Source organism: Neolamprologus brichardi, chromosome 23 (genome assembly GCF_056152115.1).
Source record: "Neolamprologus brichardi isolate AB-2024 chromosome 23, ASM5615211v1, whole genome shotgun sequence".
Classification (NCBI taxonomy): domain Eukaryota; kingdom Metazoa; phylum Chordata; class Actinopteri; order Cichliformes; family Cichlidae; genus Neolamprologus; species Neolamprologus brichardi.
In genome coordinates, this window is record NC_142125.1 from 3,423,686 (window position 1) to 3,446,122 (window position 22,437).

At 39.6% G+C, this 22,437-nt stretch overlaps 2 protein-coding genes across 6 annotated transcripts; one reads left to right on the forward strand and one right to left on the reverse strand.

Annotated features, from left to right (window-relative positions):
• Positions 1 to 9: 9 nt before the first annotated feature.
• cks2 (CDC28 protein kinase regulatory subunit 2) lies at positions 10 to 2,994 on the reverse strand. Its single transcript, XM_006800442.3, has 3 exons — positions 2,776 to 2,994; positions 2,432 to 2,559; positions 10 to 565 (listed from the first exon to the last, which is right to left on the reverse strand). Exons 1-3 carry the CDS (start codon positions 2,832 to 2,834, stop codon positions 522 to 524), a joined length of 231 nt encoding a protein of 76 aa, XP_006800505.1. The 5' UTR covers positions 2,835 to 2,994; the 3' UTR covers positions 10 to 521.
• On the forward strand, positions 2,381 to 22,092 carry shc2 (SHC (Src homology 2 domain containing) transforming protein 2). 5 transcript variants are annotated; one of them, XM_087836922.1, is made up of 13 exons: positions 2,381 to 2,605; positions 3,986 to 6,599; positions 9,968 to 10,038; positions 12,225 to 12,285; positions 13,157 to 13,276; positions 13,897 to 13,950; positions 14,115 to 14,166; positions 14,736 to 14,862; positions 16,759 to 16,939; positions 18,165 to 18,258; positions 18,906 to 19,085; positions 19,304 to 19,644; positions 19,751 to 20,141. In XM_087836922.1, the coding sequence occupies exons 2-13, from the start codon at positions 5,832 to 5,834 to the stop codon at positions 19,877 to 19,879; spliced, it is 2,178 nt and encodes a 725-aa protein (XP_087693048.1). In that variant the 5' UTR covers positions 2,381 to 2,605; positions 3,986 to 5,831; the 3' UTR covers positions 19,880 to 20,141. The 5 variants fall into 5 exon arrangements, with proteins under 5 accessions (XP_087693048.1, XP_087693045.1, XP_087693049.1 ...); XM_087836919.1 differs by lacking the exon at positions 2,381 to 2,605 and adding an exon at positions 20,171 to 22,092 and having other exon boundaries at positions 3,288 to 6,599; positions 19,751 to 19,902; XM_087836923.1 differs by lacking the exon at positions 2,381 to 2,605 and having other exon boundaries at positions 3,288 to 4,130; positions 6,339 to 6,599; positions 19,751 to 20,143.
• The last annotated feature ends 345 nt before the right edge of the window (positions 22,093 to 22,437 follow it).

Genomic DNA, 22,437 nt, shown 5'->3' on the forward strand with positions numbered 1-22,437 from the left:
AAGCAAGTATTAAGGAATTAGCATATTTTATTTGTCCAGTATCAAAGAACTTGACAAATCAACCATAACGGAGAGCCAAATGTATATCAAGAAATAACATATGCACATAAAATACATACGTTTAAGGAATTATCAAGAAATGTTTTAACAGAAATGTTAGGGATGTCATTGGTTTGAGAAAAATAAAATCATATGCTCATATGGCCATTAAGTAAATAGATCAGTCTTGACAACATTACACCTAAAGATAAAAAAAAATTGTACAATTGACAGGCAAACTTCCACCTTCAAATTGTTTTAAGTTATCATTCACAGTGAAAACAAGACATTTGTCTCTCATAACCTCTAAAAACTGAGGAAATTTGAATGAAGGAACACAAAAATATATACACACAAAACTACAGGGCATCTACACAATATATCAGAACACATATAGATTTATGTGCAGGACAGATATAGGATCGAAAGACAATACATATCAGCAGAGGAGATAGCAGGTATTTTAACAGACAGCTTCCCCTTTAATCCTTTGGGAGAGGCCTTCTGAAAAGCAGTATGTGTGGCTCTAGGGAGTAAAGCAAGAAAGGATCTGTCAGCATCATCAGTAAGTCATCAAACACAGTTAAGCCTACAGCTGTACGTCGACTACACCCAAATTTGATTGGGGCCAAATAATGCAGTGTAGAAGCTGTACAATGACAGATTCAATTCTTATGTCAACTTTAGCACAATACTCATATGCTGTTGAAAGTATAATGAAGGGGTTTCAAACACAGGGACCAGAAGCCAAATCCAGCTCAGCAAATGCAGAGCCAAGTCAAAATTTTGTTATCAACTTTAGAGTTATAGTTATTTTGAAATTGAAGTAAGTCAAAATCTTGAGACAATAACCTGAAATTTTAGACTTAGAGCTTTATTGTCATTGTGCTGTTTCTTGCACAGCGAAATTGGGTAGCTGGACCACAAAGGTGCAAAAATAAGAAGAGAAAACAATATACAACAAGGGGGGAAATAAATAAGAAAATAAAATAAAAAGCAATATATATGTATACATATATGTGAGTGAAACTATATACACATGGTGTATGCGTAAGAAACATTGAAACAGAAACATTGTGGGTCTGTATACAAGGGCAATTATAAAATATAATAATTGAAATGGTATGGATGTCAAAAAACGTTCTTATGTTTGTTTATTTTTACCAACAATAACAAGGTTCTATAGGGTAATTATTAAATGTTTTTAGTCAGTAAAACACCTTGCCGTTACCAGCGTTTCTTCACATGACTGATCATTTATGGACATTTAATTCAGATTGTTTTGTTTTTTTAATGATCCAAGCAAACAAACAAAAAAACAAAAACAATATTGCTTCTTTCCAAAAAAGATTAACACTTAAATCTTCTCTAATTTTGTATATTCACTGTGATCTATACATTTTAATATATCTTCCTGGGAACCAAGGAAAAAAAGAATCTTCCCATTGAACTTTTTTGTGATTACCATCCTCTTTGGAGCTAAAAGAGGCCACCCAAACACATGGGATATCAATGGAAAGCCCAGAATGTCCTCTATTTAGTCCCTCAGGACTTAGTAGTATAGCTCAAATAAGTCAAAAGATATAGACAACAAATGCCTATTACAGAGGACATAAATGAATGGGCTGGTTCTCAGGAGGATATGTCATAATGGTACTGGCTGTTTTTAAAACAAACAAACAAAACACCTTCTTGAAATTGTGCTTATTTTTCTTACAGTTTCTCAGGGTCTCAACCATCTCTCCTGTGGATGTACTACTTCTTACCCACACAAGATCAAACTAGGCTCTTATGAGTTTGACCCTGATATAGGGTCACCATGAAAATCACCCTGATATAGTCATCCCTCTTCTTTGATATATATACCAGGAAGAGATCTGTTCATAATGGCCAATAGAATACACACCATGTAAAAAGGCTGAGCTAAAGCTAAAGGCTTCAGCGTAGAGTGAGCAATGTTATGGCCTGTATTTGTATAGCGCTTTACACTACATTCAGTCATTCACACATTGGTGATGGCAAGCTACAATGTAGCCACAGCTGCCATGGGGCGCACTGACAGAGGGGAGGCTGTTATAGCTTTTTTATAATAGCAACCCTGATCATTCCCTGGAGACGCTTTCCTACTCAAGTGACAGTAAACAGATGGTGAAATGTCTGGTTTAAAACAAAAAAGAAAAGAGCCCTAAAACACATATTTGCTTTTACTGTGCTTTGTAGTTTTCCAAAGGTTTGACAGATACACAGAAACGTGGTATTTTCACCACCTTAGATTCAAAGAATGATGACATCAATTTGTAGTTCTTTAGATGCACACATGGGCGTCTGATTTAATTTTCAAGACAAGACTGAGGAAAAATGTGAACTTATCCTTCACACCATGATTACTGACCTGGTTTATGGATCATGTAGTGAATCCAGCCCTGACTCTGTTGGACTCCAAGTCCTCTCCACTCTTCTTCTGTCATCAGGTGGGAGGAGGGCACCAGTTTGGACAGCTGCTTGGGAAGCACAACATGCCTGAGAATGGAAATATAACAAACATATTGTTAATTGCCTACTAGGGGTAAGAGAGTTTATTTTGATATATTTTAATATCAACTGCTAACGCTAACACAAGAAGTCTCAATTTACAGCGGCAATAAGTTATCTCCACCACGTTCAAAAGCTACTTTGACCTTAGCTAATTACTCGAACTAAATTAACGGACTCTTGAAAACGTTAAAAACATAATACCTGTACTCGAAGTCGTCATCGGTGTACTTGTCAGAATAGAAAATCTGTTTTTTCGACATCTTCAGTTAACAAAAGCAACAAGACTGAGCTTCAAAGAGGGGATATTGGATAATGTGAAGCAAATATGTTCGCTAGCAGTATCTACAAGCTCAACGAGCTACTGTCATCTGCCGCTGTTTTCTGGGGATGATTCAAACCCCAACGGTTACCCGCACTCCCCTGATTGGTCGAAGCAGCAGCACGCGGACTTAACAGGATCGTCTATTCAAAGAAAGATGACTCCCTCCGCGGGGAAAACACAAGCCTTGTGGCGAAGCGCTATCGCGATAGAATTTGTACATTTAACGGTATATTAGGAATGGTTATATCTGATTTTAAAAAAAATATACGTTTTTGATTTTTAAACCCAAGATTTGTGATGTATTTTGAAAAGTTCGTGGTCTTTTTGTCAGATATGTTGAGAAGTTGACACAGTAAAAGATCTTCGGCTCTCAATTATCTCTGCTACGTAGTTGGTCTTCTGCAAGAGAGTACTTTTGACGTAGACGAGCCGGAGTTTGACAACGGAGGGTAAACTTTCAGGAGAAAAGTACACAAGGTTGGCGATGTATCCACTGGGGGTGAAATCGTATGTATGATTCACTTCTATACTTGCTGTTCGACCTGTGGTGTATTCACAACAGCGTGGGAATATGAACACTTAGCATGACTACATAAATGTTATTACTTTTAAAAAGCACTTTGGTCATAGAACACTGAAAGTGAATATGGCAAAAATATTTAGAGAAGCATCATCAGTAAGTGATTAAACAGTACAGTCAAGCTGCAGGTCGTCTACACCCAACTTTCATAGCCAAATTTTATATATATGTTTTGTATAAATAGCATTATATTCTCAGTCTACTAACTTACTGCGAACTCATTTTACATTTTAACCAAATAACAGCTTAAATGTTCTGTGCTGCAGGTACCTTATGACGTTTTGTTTTATTAGGTTGTGTCAGTGGCTGCTAATGAGTGGTGTGTTATTCAGAGCAGGATTTGTTCCACTTGTATATGTAAATTCATGAGGTAAATCCGTTAACTCTTGACATACAGAGAAAAAAAATGTGTGAATTAAATTGGTATTATTTGTAGAATGAAAGTGGAAGTAAGAGTTTGAGGAAATAACATGAACACTTTAATTTTATACATGACACTGTTTTGCCAGGGAAAATGGGGAACAGAAAATACCGAGAAAGGCTACTGCATCTGTCAACATGCATCGATTACATCTGGTTTATCAGTAACTTTTTATACTCTAGCAAACAACCACTGCAGTGGTCATGTAGCAGCTTTCTCAGAGCCTGACACAGGTAAGATCCATGCTTCTTTCTAACTTTTAGATTGCAAATGTGTCAGTCGCATGCCTGTATAATCTCTTATCTTGTTACTATTGTTCTGGATGAATTGGACTGTAGTTTGTTTACTGTAGTTGTTCTAGAGTCGGTGTTGGATAAATGCCACGGTCTCCAGGTTCTCCAGATTCTCTGAAGCGCTGTAGAAATCCTGTGAATTACAGACCTTTCTTCAGCTTTTTGGCATGACAGCGTGTTGGGTTAGACACAATATATTTTTAGAAACTTGTTTTGGGGAATAGGTTTTCCTTCTGTCTTCTGTGTCAGTAACCTTTTTACTGCTTTACCTGTTTACGTGATTTGACTGAAAATCATCGTTTAACTCGCTTTATGTTTCTCACAGAGAATCCTGACGCCTGATGCGTACCTTCTGTTGCCTTTGTGTAAGACGGAGGAATGCAGTTGCGAGAGAGAAGTAGGAAAGAGATTGAACGGGGGAAAGGGAAAAAGAGAGAGCAGCTAAAAGGATCTTGCTGAGATGGCTGATTGTTCTCTTGGGAGACGGTTGGGAGGGAGATGGGAAGGGAATTCAGGCAGATGGAATAGGGTGGATGTTTTTAGAGATGGAGTCCCTTAGGAGAGTGGCTGCATTGTTTTCTTTGTGAAGTCTTTGCCTATAACCAGGATCAATTATAAGCATACATCCAATCATACAAAATTCACTTTAACTAAATGGACAGGAAATTTTCTGATATTCATCAACATCCAAACTCAATCCCCTCTTAAATATTTTAACTTTATATCTCAATATAGCTAGTTCTAGAGCTTTGTTCTTCTGTTGCTGTGCATTTGTGTAGCGTTGGTTACTTTTTGAACATGTGAATCTAAATTAAGGACATTATTTTGTGTTAGTTATCAAAATGCAGAGACAATTGAAATACAGAAGGCTTAGATAAAAAAAATAAACAGAAAATCTATAGATAAGAAAAATTCCAAATGATAATGAACTGACAACGGATGGGCAAGATGCTTCGGATGTTTGCAGCCTCTCGCCCAGTGTTAGCTGAGATCCCAGCTGGATAAGTGGTTAAGTGGATAGATATATCGTTTTATTTCAGTCATATTTTTACCGTCGTAAAAGCAATGCAGCCTTTTTTTATAATCTTAATATCACTGTTTTTTTATTGTCTGAGGTCAAATGCTGGCATCGAGTTCATTTGAGGAGTAGATTCCAAAATGTAATGATTACTGGCTCCAATTACTGCCTTGCTGAACGTCCTTTATGTAGAAACACAGGTGCTCTGTAGTGTCAGTGTGTACGTGTGTCTGGGAGCCGGGTGGTTCAGGCAGATGTGTTTTAGCTAATACAGTCTGAGAGCAGCTGGGCAGGGCTAATAGACCGATGACATCATCCAAAGAGAGAGAAGAGAGAGAGAGCAAGACTGGGAGCACAGCTTGCCTAAGGCAGGGAGAGGGAGCGGGGCAGCTCAGTGAGGAGAGCAGCATGAGAGCGGGACAGTGTGTGTGTGTGAACGGGAGAGGACCAGACAGCATTCAGTTGACTTTGACAAGGATATAAGACAACAAGATTTTCCTGCTAGTTTTCTCCTTCTCCTTCTTTGCACCTTTCCCCCTCCCCTTCCCCCCTTTCCCCTTCTTCCTCCATCCTGTGGCAGTTATCCCCACTCACAGGTCCTGCTTCAGGCGGCTACTCCGGGCATGCTCCTTAAGCCAAAGTATGACCGCTTTCGCAATGAGTCTGTGACCTCCTCCGACGACCTAATGCAGAGCTTAGCCATGAGCGGCAAAGTTGTGGCCACACCAGTGGTTCCCTCCTCCACGCCAAGCCTTCCTCTGCCTCCTTTGCCTCCCCTGGATCCCAGCGCCAGGTCCTCCTCCTCTGCTGGGGCTATGGCCTTGGCCGACTCTCCTTGCCTGGATGGGGAACAAGATGCCACGACAACCTTCTGCATGCTCATTCCTAAGATGCCTCAGTGGAAATTCTCCAACTCCCTGCTTAGCCGGAGTCCATCCAACTCCAGTTCCAGCTCCAATTCTAGCAAGGACTCGGGCAAGACAGCGGCAGCTACTTCCCAGGCCTCTGTCGCGTCTTCTTCATCATCACACAGGCCCGGCGGTGGAACCTCAGCCAGCGGCCCAGTGGCGAGCCTTGCAGCAGTGCTTAACTCCTGTGACCCGGTGTGTGTCACTCCTTGTTCCCTACAGGCCATTCGGGGGCAGCGAGCAGTAGCGGCGGCAAATTCTGCCAGTCCAGGGGGGCACGTATTTGGAGCCGCAGAGGTCATGGCGAGCCCCGGTGGCTCCAGCAACTTCAGATCAGGAATGACGCGCAGCACAAGGGTCGAAGGCATGTGGCTTGGGGGAGAGGACTTCAACCAGAAGGGCAGCTTCATCCACAAACCCTCTCAAGGCTGGCTGCACCCTGACAGAAAGATAGTAGGACAAGGAGCGTCCTACATTGTCAGGGTAAGCTAGCTGCCACTTTTTTATCTTCTTCAAAGAAATAAAAAACAACCAAAGGAAATATGCAGTAACTTTTGTCAGGTACTCATCAATGAGTAAAGAGAACAAGATAATTGCAGAATATTAAATATATGACCCCACTTAAATATTCTCTGACTGCGTAGAAGACAAAAGGACACCTCACTATCAGGCAGTTTGTTATGCAGCTCATGTGGGAAGACTGGGGAATACATAATTTAATCCAGATAGATGGCTGAGCGTTGCTCATTGGCAGACAGCATGCAGGCGTCAGGGCGGAGAGAGATAAACCATGAAATTATGTGTACAGACTGTAGAAAGGATTGTGGTTCAGCTGCACTGTTTACCAAAGGTAGAATTTATCATACTGTACTTAAACAATGAGAATCTGTATTTATAGAGCGTGTAACTTACGTCTGATTGTAAGCTCCCACTGCAAGCTTGTGGGAGTGGTTGCTCTTTGTTTTGTTTCGGGATTGTTTACGTTCTTGTGTGCAATGAATTATTATGATTTTACCCATAAAATGTTATTTACAGCATCTCAGGATAGTCGATACCAAATGTTTATTTCATTATCGTGAAAATATGCTCAAAATAAGCTTTTTTTATTATTCTGTAAATTTGTATCAAAATAAACTGATACATATAGAAATGAATGTGATCATTTCAAATGATACAGATAAATCTGAGTTTCAAAGAAATCTTGTTGTCAATCCGAGCTCGCTGTGTTTACAAAGGGCTACCAGCCTGAGCAGAGTGCTCCCCTCAGCAATCCACCATAACTGTTCACCTCTGCCCCCGTGCTCTCCTCCTCCTCAAACTAATGACATGACTCTTGATTAGCCCAGACTGGGGCCCAAGCACGCTTTCTAATAACATTATACAGGCACCATTCATTCCCATATTCAATTACATTTAATCACAGTCATTTGCATCATATGATGTGGAAGAGGATGGTCGGATCTGTATGGGAGCAGTCCAAATGTTGATTACATATGAGCTCTCACAGCCAGGAAGGGCTTTCTGAAATGTATAACAAGTGCTCTTTTCATATCTGACTCATAATCATATTAATGATGGGACCAGGCTTTTAACAGCTTGTTGTCGTCATCAGAAACTGCCCTCTGACTATTGCAGATGACCTGAAAGAGCCAGCGTTTGAACGCGTTTCACGCCTCTTGATGTAGTACTTCGGGAGACATGTATGCGCAGCATGCATTTCAATGGTAAATCTATGCAGGGAGGCGTAGTCTCTGCATGTATTAGTGTCAGAGTGGCGGTTGATTTCTGCTGCACGGGGCCATTTTTTAAGTAGCACGGCCACTATGCTGAGCGACTCTCATTCTCTCACTCACATATTCATACATATCCACTCCTCTGCTGGGAAAGACACAAATCAGATTTTTAGCAATGCTCTTACTCGCTCGCTCTCCCTCTCTCTCGCTGCATAGCCACGTCAAGATCTGTGTCTGGCCCGCATCTGCCGTCTCTGCTAGTCGGGATTTTGCACCGACCATCAAAACACTGCAGAGACAAACTGTTTCTATTTTGTGCTATTCACTTATTTCACTATCAAAGCGAAGCATAAATATTTGCAATGTGATTGCCTGTTGCTAATTGATGCAGTTTCTAGAAGGGTCCGTAGACTTGAGTTGTTGTAATTTTACTGTCATGTATTTTTGAATATGCTCTGCGTAGTGTGCAGTTAACCAGGAACAGAGAGTAACTAATCACATGCTTTTATCTGATCATCCTTTACTACATGGCTGTTGTTTTGTTGTAAAATCTGATCACATTGGCTAATAAACTTCTTTTGGAAATCTTTTACAGTGACAAACGATATAATTTGTCAATTATTTATGCCGAAGGCAGCCGCTACAGCAAAACACGGCTAAATAGGACATGCTAATGTTATTAAATTTCTAAGGAATGTGTCTTGGAAAGTCTACGTCCCTGTAGTCATAGCAATAGTGTGCAAGAGACTTGGCCAAAAGGACAAGAGTGCAGATAGGGTGATGGAAGTAGGGATGTTGCATCAGGAGATTGAGTTTGTGACAATGGAAGCATTGGCAGAGAGAGGGAAAGAAAAAAGAGAGGGACAATTTCTCTGATGGAAGACGTCCCTCATGTCCAAATCTTGTTAGCGAGCTCGTTATGTTCTCTGGCTCAGAGGTCCCACTCTGTTTCTCTCTCCGTCTCTCCAAATAAGTTTCACAAAGAGCTGCGCTTTACATCCCCAATGCGATGTGCTGCATTTAAGATGAGTGTCACATGTTTTTTAAGGAGGATGCGATTCAATCAGTGTAGCAAAAAACAGGAAAAATTGTAATTATTAATATTTAATGCTGCATCTGTTGTTTTTATGTATTCATGGGTTTATTTACCAATGTAGCAGGAATGTGGTAGATGGTAGATGGTAGCTTTTTAAATGAGTTATTATCTCCGAGTTGGTTTTTATTTTTTTATTTTATATATATATATATATATAATATATATATATATATATATATATATATATATATATATATATATATATATATATATATATAATAATATATATATATATATATATTTAAAAATATATATATATATATATATATATATATATATATATATTTTTTTTTTTTTTTTTTTTTTTTTTTTGCCTGTCCCATTTGGTTCTTTAGCCGTCAGAATTGTTGTCTGAAGACCAACAAGGATACCCAATGGATTTATTTTGCCAAATGGATCATCATGGCATTGCCGTTTTGGTCCATTTGAGTTGAGTTGGTTTTTAGAGACTGATTATGGCAAACAAATGCCAAGCAATTCGTTCGCAACTTCATCTTTTCATGATAACCACACAGATATGCAAATAAGAAGCAGAGGGCGTACTCACATGCTGATTGTTTACAGAAACACACTCACGTCCCCCAGAGGGCTGAGAAGCTGCAGTTTATCCATGATTTGGAGCTCTGAGTGCTGCTAATCCAGTCACAGTGCCATTAGCACCCCAACCTGACGGGCATTAGGAAGCTGCTCAGCTGGGACCTTCCCACTGGAGGACACTACATTAATGGGCTATATGGGGATTTGATTTAGATTACTGTTGAAAGTAATCACATATACCAGCAGAGTATAGTCTATTGTGAACATGACATCTCTTTCTGGAAGTGTTGTGGTGTGGTTAAAATACAAACTTAATTTAAATGCAGCGCATGTTTATAGTTCTGTATTTTTGAATAGTTTCATTCAATTTATCTTTTCAAATCATAAAACATATTTGAACACTTCGTGAGTTTATTTTTAAATTAAAAATAAGGTATTTAACTTAGATTTTACTGATTTTTCTCCCTTTGGTTTTTTCTTTACAGTACATGGGATGCATTGAGGTGCTGAAATCAATGCGATCCCTGGACTTCACCACACGCACTCAAGTGACAAGGTAAGCTGGTAACCGTCATATCTGCCAGTGTAGATGTGTAGTATTAATTGAAGTGTGAAGAGTTTTATTTATATATATATATATATATATTTATATATATACTTTAGCATGGCCAATAGATTTACACTTGTCACATTAGTCTGTTTCGATCAAGAGCCACAACTTTGAATTTGAAGTTTCCGTTGCAGTGGAGCTGTCCAATAACTCATGCACTTGCAAGAACTAAATGCATGAAGACAGCATTATAGTGTGGGACTGTTAAGAGATAAACAGAGCTGCTGTATTTGTGTTCAATGGCATCAAAGGCCAGAAGGTTACACATTAAACTATGCCTCAGGGCCTTACTATGTCTGTGTCTTGGTGTTTTTATGCCCTACACGTCATGTTATTGTTATAAAAAACAGGGATTTTTTGCAGTCCTCAACCTCATGGGAGAAGTCCTTTTCCCCACTCCCTCCCTGTCTGCCTCGCTCTCCGTCTCTCACCCTCTCCTCTCTCCTGCACAATCGATCGGCGGTAATCTGAGCCCACCGTGCATCCGAGGCTTAAGTGCAGGGGGGAGGAGGTAGCAGAGATGGAGTGATGGAGAGGGAGATCTATTATTGATGATGTTCGTTAATGACTGTAGAAAGCTGCAGTGGTCCCCGTGAACGCACCCTGCTGGATAATGTCTGCGGCTGTAACTTCTTGAGGGGGGAGGAGGAGGAGGAGGAGGAAGATGTCCACAACAAAGCAGCAAAACAAAATGTTTGCACTGGGAGTAGCCATAGAGAGTAAGATGTCTGGTCTTGTTTTTATGTGACTGACTGAGTCATGATTATTTCCAGAAATAATGAATGTTTTTTGTTTGCATTCCTGTCGTGGTTGATTTTAAAGTCCCGTTTAAGTGTGTTTAGCCCTCGGTCAAGGTCAGAGGGGCCCTTTTCACCTAGAAGCTCACAAAAGGCATTTTTTAAAAATTCAAAATAGGTTGAAGTCCTCCATGATGCTAACAATACAAGGCTTTTGTTCCTGGGTCTTTCCTTACTTTGTTTGCCAAAGTCGTGATATGTGTGTACGTGAATTGCTGGATATCATTTAAAGGCAGCACAGTAAGGGCTTACATATCCATTCAGAACGGGCCATTCTTCAGCTTCCTGACTTATACACAACTTGATTTAGTCCTGGAAGACCACAACGAAACAGTCAGCAGCTTCCAGTATTTCAAAAATGTAATTCAGCTCCAGGATTTAAAGAAGGTGCTTTCTCTTAACAGTCCTCTCTGTGTTTTTTGCCGTTTAACTGCAAAATGAGTGAAACGAGGTGCAGCATTTTATTGTAGTCGAAAACAACAGCTCATCTCTCCCCCCTCCTCTGTCTCCTCCTCCTCCTCTTCCTCCCTCTGCTCTCGCATCAGCATGAGTCATTCGAACATTGTGGTGTTTTTCAAAAATCCCTGAGAAGACTTTTACTCGAGATGGGGCCCGGGACGCTGCTTTTTAAATATTTACGAGCCACTTGATAGGGGCAGCTCGGTTCTTGATTGTTCCCACTGTCCCCTGGCAGAGAGCGTGTGAGCTCCCGCCTCAAATCCACTTTATGGCTCAGCCGTGCCATCACGCTTACACGGGGACAGACCCTTTAAATGCCCATTAGGCAGTCATTCCCAGGAGTTATATCAGTTTTATCGCCAACTTGTAACAAATGTGTAGGGAGAATTGCACTGCAGAAAATAAATGCTAATGCTAAATGCCCTAAAGAGGTCTTATAGACTATTTACTTTTTTATTTTCTTCATCTGATGCTGTTTATTCTCCCATAATTTGGGGATTTAAATTCCCAAATTATTCATCGACAGATGAATACTGTTATTGTTTTCTTTCTCGGGTTAACATTTCCAACATTAACGGTAAAGCTAGATAAGAATGTTGTGACTTTCTTATCTATTTTCGTGACCTTTGAACTACGATTTGCCTACGACCTATGGGCTTGTTTGAAGGAAGGGAAAACGTCTGTTCATGTTTAACCTAACGTTTCCATTACTGTGGGGCGGCGTTTTGTGTTGTGACTCAGTTTTCTGTATTTTTGCACAGACAACACGAGTCCATATGATTTATACGTTAAATATTATTATTAAAAATGGCTGAAAAGTGACCAGTATATTCATCTTTAGTCTGATCTGAAATCTTTCTTCATGTTTCTCTTTAGGGAAGCCATCAACAGACTGTGCGAAGCTGTGCCAGGTGGAAAGGGGGCTTGGAGGAAGAAGGTTAACAGTAATTTATAATTCTAACATACATGCAGTACTTTTGACAAGCAGTCAATAGTAATTTTATATACACACAATAGAGGTGGGGGAAAAATCGATACTGTGTAGCATCGTGATATTTTGTTTGCTAATAATGTATGGATACAGGGACAGCAGAAATCGATATTTTGTTACAAAAAGGTTTTTGTGCTGTGACTTCAGAGCATGTTGATCCTTTTTCTGAGCAAGAATCCTGACATTCCTTCACTGTCCAAATGTGTTTAACTTTTTATGGCAGCAATAAACATGACAGTTTACTTATTTTAATTTAAGACATATTTTATTTTAATTAATTTTAAAACTTTTTTATTTAATGTAAAATTATATTTTGTTTTAATTTACTTTCAAATTCTTCAGTTGCTGAAGGGGCTGCATAGTTTTCATAAACTGCATAGTTCAGAATAGCTATAATTGTACCAGATGGTTGATTCAGTTAAGTTGGACTAGACTGTAATACAAACCGTTCAGTTTGTCAACAATAAAACTGAAATGAGAGAAAGACTGAGTGTGAGACTTTGATATTAGATAAAATAAATATTGATAAAGTTTACCTTTATGTACAGAATCTGAATATCGCAAAATATTTTTAAAAATTGCAATAATATCGTATCGTGCGTTAAGTATCGTGATAATATCGTATCGTGGGATGTATGGTGATTCCCACCTCTAACACACAATATATATGTATTAAAATAACAACAAAGGGTAGAACGGACTGCTGCTGCTCCATGTGGCTGTTTTTCTGGTAACTAATATACAGTATGACATTTTTATCTGTATCTACAACTGAAACTATATAACTGTAATTTTCATTGCATCCTTTATTTTGTAGGTTCCAAACAAAGCTCTGCAGTCAGTCATGGGGAAGAGTAACCTACGATTTGCAGGCATGAGCATCGCAGTCAATATTTCCATCGATGGTATTAATCTGCTCATTCCTACCACACGACAGGTTAGCTGATACTTATTTAAGGTGGCGAATGTACTTGCATGACCACAATGTGATTAAGACCTTTATGATGTGCCAGCTATTATTTTTGCATTTGTCTTTATTCCTATAGCTTAGCTTTACATAGACGTTAGCATATTTTCTCCTAACTGTTAATCACTGGGTAAAATATGTGTGAAATCACTGATGAGATAAAAAACAAAACTCTTTGTTGGAAGTTTGTAGTGAACAATTTTACGCTCCTATGTGAATATTATAAATAAATACCACTTTTGTGAGGTACAGAGTCAATCAAACCTTTAATTGGGACTTTGCCCAGTTGTCCATTATGTGTAGATACAACAGGTTCATCGCTTGAGTTAGGCGCCTTTTTTATGCTTGAATGATTAATAGGCCAGAGTTAGGTGGTTAAACAAATTTAAAAAACCCATGAAAACTGTTAAAAAGCAGCAAATGTCCAAAGAAAAAACTGGAGGGCTGTTGCTCAAGACCACTTTAAAAGAATTCAAAGAAATTTTAGCTCCTTGGAAGCAAAATATGAAGAAATGAGGGGTGGGTCAAAACTTTTACACAGTACTGTACATTCATTGACAAAATAACGAATGGCTTCCTTTTTCTTTCAGGTGATAGCTCATCATCCCTTGCAGTCCATCTCATTTGCCTCTGGGGGAGACACAGTGAGTGCAGCATTTAATATTTACTCTCCATTAAATTGTTGGAATGAACATTTTGCCTATGCAAATATGTATGACTTGAATTAATCGTTAACAGTCTCAAGCTTAAAAAATTACTGATGGTTTTGATTTATCGAGCTGATTTCCCCCAAACTAATATGTTGCAGGACACACCTGATTATGTTGCATATGTGTCCAAAGACCCAGTGAATCAGAGAGGTATGTTCTAAAGTACTGCTGTCAGTGTTGCCTTTTATTACTGTGGATTATAACATTACTATTGTGATATCTATAGACAGTTTTTCTTAAAAATGCTTTGATTCCACCTCTAACTGTATTATGTGGTTTGTCTGTGGCTTAATTACAATTATTATGGGTTTAGGGTGAGTGAGACTGTAACAAAAACAGTACAAAATCATTTAAAAACAATATTTTATTAGCAATATTGATGATTTGATTTTAGCATTTACATTGTAAACATATTAGTATTTAATTTTTAAACATCACAATTATTAAAAGAAAACTAAAGTATATAAAATGTCGTAATATGCCGGTATCGTAAACCAGTATTGTTATAAAATATCCGCCTATTGCACCACAAAATAAACTTTGTTGGAAATTAAATAGCTAATAAACATTGTGTTTGCTGATGTCTTAAAAAAAATTAATATTTTAAAAATCCACATATGTAGAAGCCAATAAACTATTGGCTCATTGCTGTACCGGGAGTTTGAATAGCTCGTGGCAACTTTTTAACTCCTCACTGGCTCTCTCTCTTTTTCTTTTAGCATGTCATATCCTGGAGTGCTCAGATGGTTTAGCCCAAAGTGTCATCAGTACCCTCGGCCAAGCCTTCGAGCTGCAGTTCAAACAGTATCTGCACAGTCCACCAAAAACCATGACATCTGTGGAGAGGTAACAGAAAGTCCTGCCACTTCTCACGTACTTAACTGGATGAAAAAGAGTTTTTGTTACTCTCCTTAAAATCAGTGACATCGGTGAAGCGGTGGGATAATGACTCATAAATTATCCCAGCGTGTCAAATAGAAAAATCTAGTATGTTGACTTCATGTAACAAAAGCACCAAAAAACACTTCAGGTTAAGACTCCCAGGACTGTATACATCCCAAGCATTCTTACCAGCAGCTTGTTTGTTTACTGCACATTTTATACATATATATATAGTCATATATATATACCTGTATATACAAACTTCGGTTGCTTGTGTATTAGGGCTGCCACAAACGATTATTTTGATAGTCCACTAGTCACCAATTATTTTTGCGATTAGTCGACTAATCAGATCATGCATCCATTGGACGTAAAACATACAGCTTATTGCACCAGCAGCATCTGATCTTATATAACTATCATTAGCTTACAGCTTTAAGTGTTTAAGTTATGTGCTAACTAAAAATAAAGACAAGATGATAGTTTATTAAATTCTAATGAAATTTGCAGATTGTTTCGGTGAAGTTTAATAAACTCCTTGCTATCTAAAATATAACGGGACACCGGAGTATATTCTCCAGCATCTCACACTTCTGATAATCAGTTGTCTGCTTGATGTTTGTTCAGCTGTGTAAAAACTATAACTTTAATCTCAGCCAAACCGATTTACTCAGGAACAAATAAAATACTAAAAAAAAAGCCAAACAATAACATTTTAAGTTATCTAAGTGACTTATATATCATGTTTAACCTGAGTAGAGAATGGTGGTGGGTTTGAAAACGATCTGTCAGGAGTCCGGTGTTCTCACGGCTCTAGTGAGCCTAGCCCCCGGCTAGCTATCGAGCTAGTGGGTAACAGACGTCTCCGAAAACGTCAGAGCGCTTTTGAAAATATGTGGTGTCTTGATAAACTGAGCAGATATTTGAGGTTTACACAGCTACATTCTCGCCTGAAAATATGTTAAACGTTTATTTTGTGACCCAGAAAGAATAATAAGTGTATTATTAAAACCAACTAGCTGCCGCCATTGTTGGAAACTGAGCTGGGCCGTGCTATGAATTCTAGGACACAGCTTCTTCTTCTTCGGGGTTTAACGGCAGCTGGCATCCTTGTACATACAGTGCTGCCATCTTCTGTTTCAGTCCGTTATTACACTCTTAAATCCTACTACTTATTCCTGCGTCTTTTGTGATCTTACAAAGCTTCAAACGATGCGTCGACTATTAAATTAGTCGTCGACGATTTTGATAGTCGACGTAAGCGTGACTAGTCGACTAATCGTGGCAGCCCTATTGTGTATATAGGACTACCTTGTGTCTTCCTTTTATATTTTACTTTCACTTGCTGTAAGAGCTCTGTAACACCAAAATTTCTCATCTGTGGGATAATAAAGGTTTATTCTATTCTATTCTAAGCATCCAGCAGAAAGAGCTTAGCCACCACCAACCTGATCTAGTTTAGAGTTCTCAGATTTCTTTCTTATTTATTACAAGGAGATGTGATACTTTGTTCTTGTATTTCTTCAAAATCAGGCTCACAGTGTTGTAAATACATAGATTTTCTCACATATGAGATGCCACTGCAGTCACCAGAATAACTCCAGACAAGCAGTTTTTTTCTTCCTGGTTTCAAATAAACAAATCTTCTCAATTTCGGATGTGGAGATGTTACTTGATCAGAACAAATCAATTTAAGAACGCCGATTTCCTCCTCAAATTAATGCTGTAGTGTTAACATCATTATAGAAATGAATACATAATCATATTTGGAAGTTGTGGTTAAAATACTGTTTTTTGCTGTCTTTATTCGGACCTGTAGTTCTGTTGTCAGACTTACACTCACAGTATATTTCTCCTCAGGTCTGCCAGGACAGAAGAACCAATTTGGAGGGATGATGAGGACTTCTCTGAGCCGGATTACTATAACCGTATTCCAGGGAAGGAGCCTCCTGTTGGAGGTGTAGTAGACTCCAGACTCAGGCCCAGTGGGACCCTCCTTGGTCACATGCACACTCAACCACAGAGCAAGACAGCAGCTCAGGTGAGTATCCTGACATGGCTATAGAAATACTGTTAAATCAGGCTCTGCATGTTGATATGGTAGCCTTAGTTCTACTGTAGCTGAATCCAGTTTTGAGGTAATTGCATGTTGTGTATTTATATTTTTCTATTTGTACGGTGTATTTCTGCTTCTCTAAGGCTACGTCCACACGTACACGGGTATTTTTGAAAACGGAGATTTTCCGTTTTCGTTTTAAAAAATAATCCCGTCCACACGTAAAGGCAGAAATGAAGGAAAACGCTGCTAGGAACATGCCAAAGCAGCAGGTGGCGCTATATTCCTAACCGTGTAGAAATGTTGGCCAATCAGAAGTCTAGAAGCCTCGGTGGGAAATAGTAAACAAAGTTGGGGCATAGAAGCAGAACCAAGTGGTATGTGTGGAGGGACAGTAACTGTGTGTATATGTAAGCATTTAAACACTGCAGAGAGTACAATTAACAGTAACAGTATTGTAGAAATTCATTTCACCGAAACAATAACGCGGCTCACACTGTGACGTCAAAAAAGGCGCACACCTTTGATGCTGCGTTTTCTCCGTTTTTCTCGTCCACATGTAAATGCAAAAACGGAGTTTTAGAAAATATCCACCCTGTTTTTAGTTTTTAGAAATCTCCGTTTTCAGTGACCGAAAACGCCGTTTACGTGTGGACGAAAGGTGCAAACGCATAGAAAAATCTGCGTTTTCAAAAATACCCGGGTACGTGTGGACATAGCCTTAATTTCATCGAGAAGACCTCCGGTGCATTTTTGTGTAAAACTGTAAAACCTTCCTGCTTGTACTACAGACTGAACTAAAACATCTGCTCATTATCATGAAGTATTGGATTAATGTTTAGAACAGAACTCTCTGACTTCTCCCTCGTGAACTGGTGACTGATGTGATTTCATGCTCCTGCCTCATATCGTTACATGGAATTAAAGCAGAGGATCATGAAAATATACTCCATAACTGTGCCTGCAGCATAATTGCCTAAGACAAATACGATTACACAAAGAGCCTCGGGTTCTCTGTAGCCTATCAGGTGAAAGGACCCATCGCCCCCTTTGTTGCAACTTGTTCACAACAGGGTGACATCCTGCAGCTAATGTTTCAAATAGAGTGCTTCGAAACTACATTATGCAGGGACACGAGACGAGAGTTCTTGGTTATACAGATCCAGATGTGTTTAGGTTGTGTTCTTGTGGTGTGATTATGTGTTAGCAGATGAGCTCACCAGCCAGGAGAGATCAAGCGTCTCACCAGCCTGGTCAGCTGTGTTATGAGCTTCACTGGGACACGGAGACAACCTGCAGCTCAGGTGAGACATCCTGTGGCGGGGAGCAGCTATAACAGCTAAAACATTGTGACCTTTTAGGTTAGTTTTTATAATACACTTGTTATATAGAGGTGATGTACTTAACTGGGGGGATTTCAAACAGGTTTTTAAATGAAGGATTTTTTATTTATTTTTTAAAATATATGAGTTGCAACGTTTTCTAGTCACATACTAAACAATGAGGATTGTCAGATTTGTTTTGTGTATATATTTATGTTAAATTGTCTCTAAAGGAGGTTAGTTGTTTTTTTCCCATCCTTATTGTATTACAAAGCTAATCATCACAGTCCTCGTTGCCTGAGGGAGAGAGGAGCTCAGCGTTTGCCCTCTTAATTAACAGAAATAGGATCTTGGCATTTTTTAATGAGGCCCCCTTCATGCTTCATATTGTTTATCATCTTTAACTAGACTGATGCTAGGAGGATGATCAAGATAGGTACGACAATTAACTTTTTCCTTTCAAAAATATAGAAAATAATAGTTAGACTTTTAGCAGTTGGAAATTATAAGTGATATTTTGTGATTTTTCTTTTATATAATCAGTTGTTTCCGTTAGCAGCAAACAGTGCTGTAGCACGGGGCAGAAACTAGTGAATGAAACGCATTTTGTGCGCACCTTTCTGTCTTAGGTCTGACATCAGATGGTTATTTGTGTGCTGACGGTCAGCCTCCGGGCAGCAGAGACTATGAGGAGCATCAATATGTTAACACTCAGAGTCTGGAAAACCTGGATTCACTCACGCAGGGTCCTGATGGGCACAGAGGCACCAGGGCACCAGAGAGTCCCAAAAAGGATCTCTTTGACATGAGTAAGTCCTGCCTATGACATCTTCGGACATATATATATAACAGAACGACAGCCAGACTTTCTCTCAAGTGTTTGATTCCCAGCAGATTCCCTTTTTCACACCGTCCTTTTACGATCAAGCCACGGATCTTTTGCTTGTTAGGCAGACCACTACACTATGAGGAAACAACAAAACCACTACCTTGTGAAACATCTCAAGCGCCTTTGTCGTCTCTGTAGGGCCCTTTGAGGATGCCCTGAAACTCCACGAGGCCTGTGGTGTCGGGTCCACTATATCTGGAGGCGCTGGTGCTGAGGGAGGAGTGGGAGGTGGTCGGGCGTTGGAGGATCAGTGGCCCAGCCCTCCACGACGCAGAGCCCCTGTTGCTCCAAACGAGGAGCAGCTTCGCCGTGAGCCCTGGTACCACAGCCGGATGAGCCGACGAGACGCAGAAAAACTCCTGAGCCGGGACGGAGATTTCCTGGTAAGGGAGAGCACGACCAATCCTGGCCAGTATGTGCTAAGCGGCCTGCACCGTGGCCTCCCTAAACACTTACTGCTAGTGGACCCTGAAGGAGTGGTGAGTCTCTTAAGAAGTCGTTTCAATAAATCACACTGCTTATTTGCTTTATTATGAAGTTACACCGGTGTACTCCTTTTGTTTTGCTTTTCCCTTCAAAAAAAAGGTCCGGACCAAAGACATGTTATTTGAGAGCATAACCCACCTCGTCTCGTTTCACCTGAAGAATGAGCTGCCTATTGTAGCAGCAGAAAGTGAGCTTCATCTCAAACGGGGTGTGAGGAGGAAGCAGTGAATTACCTGGACCTGTGTGGGACTGTAAGATAGCAGTATACACTATGGACTTTTCAAACCAGATACATGAATCATTTAAGGGATTATAATGCAGCCATAAAGCAAGGAGTGCATGCTAACATTATCATTTTAAAAAGCATTGCTATTTCTTTACATTGTTGAGGTGTTCATTTTGTCTTTAACTGCAAAGGGAGGTTCACATTTTAGCATGTAGATTATTTAGATTCACACACTTGGTTACAATAGATCTAAGTAGAAATAATGTAGTATTTCTTTCTCTCTCATTCTACAGTGCTAAATTCCCATACAAAAAACATAAAAACTGAATCTAGGACTCATTATGGGATGATTTTTCAACGGGAAGAAAGAATATCAGCAATACTTTCTTTCCATGGACAATCCTTCTAAGGAGTCTGCAGTGTCTGATATATCCCTGTACATCTGCTTGTTGACTACCAGGATAAACCAAATATCCCTCATCTGTCATAAACTCCTCAGCATGCAGTTATTAAGCTAACAAACCAACCAGGATCCACAGTCTGTGCTGTGCCCGAGCTGGATAATCACCAACCGAGGTCAAAAATTTAACCGACAACCCGTCTGGAGAGGAGCTAACCTCAGGAAATCACAAAAGGATTTAATGCACAGTGAAGAAAAGCCTGTAATTGTGAAGTGCTTCCTTTAAACCACAACTTGCATGACTAGTAAGTCACAGGTTATTCAAATCAACCAGTTGTGGGAATCACCAGAACAAACTGTCACTAATTTTCTGGTGCACCAAAAAAAATTCAAAACAAGACGTCCAGTTCGTCCAGTAGTTCATCTCGGTACAAATGCAGGAAATGAAAATTCTGCAACTGTTTAGAATGTAAAGACTGTTAAATGCTCATGTTCAAGGTCTGCAGTATCTGAATTTGTAACAGCCACGAAGCCTTTATTGTTTCTCTGAGCTATTTTTAAAAAAAAAGCATAATCATGATACACTGATTAGCCCCAACATTAAAACCAGTGACAGGGGAAGCGCACATCACTGATTTACCTGGGAAACATTGGGTCCTGGCATTCAAGTGGAAGCTATCTCGAGACATCAACCACATAAACAAGTTCCAAGTAACAGCAACCTCAAGTGTTTTCCTCAGGAACAGTTGCAGAACATGACAAACAGTGCAAGCTGTTGAAGCAGCCCGCCTCCCTGCAGATTCTGTTTTCGGCCACGAGATGGGCCAGAACAAGCCAATCCACTGCACCAACTCCATGCAAAGAGCCAGACAGCACGGCGCACCCCAAAACATCACCTGTCGCTGCACCGATCGGTCAGAGCCGTTTAGGTGGAACAAGCGGGATCTACACAACGGATGGTTTTAATGTGGCTCATTAGTGTATTTATCAGTGCAGTGGAGATCGATACATTGTCCTGACTGAGAAGTTTGATCACATTTGCTATTAAATCTGCTATTTGTGCTGTTTGTAAGGGCTGTTCGTTATTTTAGGAAGTCACGTGTGGTAAAAACTCCTCCGCATTAATGCTCAGTATAGCCATGCCCGTTCTCCCCAGCCTCTCCCACTTCAGTGCCTTAATAACTACACTGACAGGCGTTTGTGTCAGCGTGTATATAATGTGCATTTATGCTCTTGTTGCAAAAGAACAGTTTTCTTGCCACGCCAATGAGTAAATGAACAAACTTCAGGATGATTTAAAGTTGTGTACATGTAAACAGTAATGGAAGCTGCTCTTGTTTTGGGGTGAATGAGTAATACTGTCTATGATGGTCTTAAATGTTATCGTCTTATGTGTGTCCCTCAGAGTTTTTAAGTCCGAGGTCAGTCATAGACATGTTAAAGAAGGAGCTTAATTTTTCCCAGCTCAGGGAAGTGCATCACTTTATTGTCCTTATTCCCTGTCTGTACATTTTACTGACTTGCTGGTGTGTTTTTGCTCCACGTTTCATTCCCAGTTTTGACAGTGTAATACTTTAAAATTATTTTGTCTGCTTTCTGCCCTTCCCCCCCTCTCTGTTCTTGGCTACTTAAGTTTAATCAGGCCCTCCTTTGTTCTTAGCCTCATAAATGCACATAAAGATGAGGTAAACTTCAACAGTTTTTTGTGAGATCCAGATCATTGTCATTCTTTTGTATCTCCCCTCAGGAATTTCCTGGACCTTTTCTTCTATGATTAACTGACTGACCCTTTTGTTAATAAAATGTATTAAAAAAGGGTGGGTTGTCATTTGTGAGTAGAAGTTTAACCATCTAACAACAAGCAAAAGATCCATGTTTAGATCCCACCTAATAGGGCACAAATCCCACTGGGGTTGTGTTAGGAACGGCATCGGATGATCAAAAATGCAGTGCAACTTTTTGTGAATAGGGAAGCAGCTGAAAGTTGTTTACACCGTGTTTTTAATCCTCAAAGTATAAATGGTTGTATGCACTAGGGCTGCCACGATTAGTCGACTATCGACGACTAATTTAATAGTTGACGCGTCGTTTGAAGCTTTGTAAGATCACAAAAGACACAGGAATAAGTAGTAGGATTTAAGAGTGTAATATCGGACTGAA

Bases quoted from the DNA above. Each gene is read 5' to 3' on its own strand.
- cks2 (XM_006800442.3), bottom strand. From the start codon at position 2,834: ATGTCGAAAAAACAGATTTTCTATTCTGACAAGTACACCGATGACGAC. The intron at 2,560-2,775 runs GTATTATGTTTT...TTCCATTCTCAG, and splicing joins GATGACGACTTCGAGTACAG to GCATGTTGTGCTTCCCAAGC. The intron at 566-2,431 runs GTCAGTAATCAT...TTTACTCCCTAG, and splicing joins CTACATGATCCATAAACCAG to AGCCACACATACTGCTTTTC.
- shc2 (XM_087836922.1), top strand. From the start codon at position 5,832: ATGCTCCTTAAGCCAAAGTATGACCGCTTTCGCAATGAGTCTGTGACC. The intron at 16,940-18,164 runs GTGAGTATCCTG...ATGTGTTAGCAG, and splicing joins AGAGCAAGACAGCAGCTCAG to ATGAGCTCACCAGCCAGGAG. The intron at 18,259-18,905 runs GTGAGACATCCT...TTTCTGTCTTAG, and splicing joins GGAGACAACCTGCAGCTCAG to GTCTGACATCAGATGGTTAT.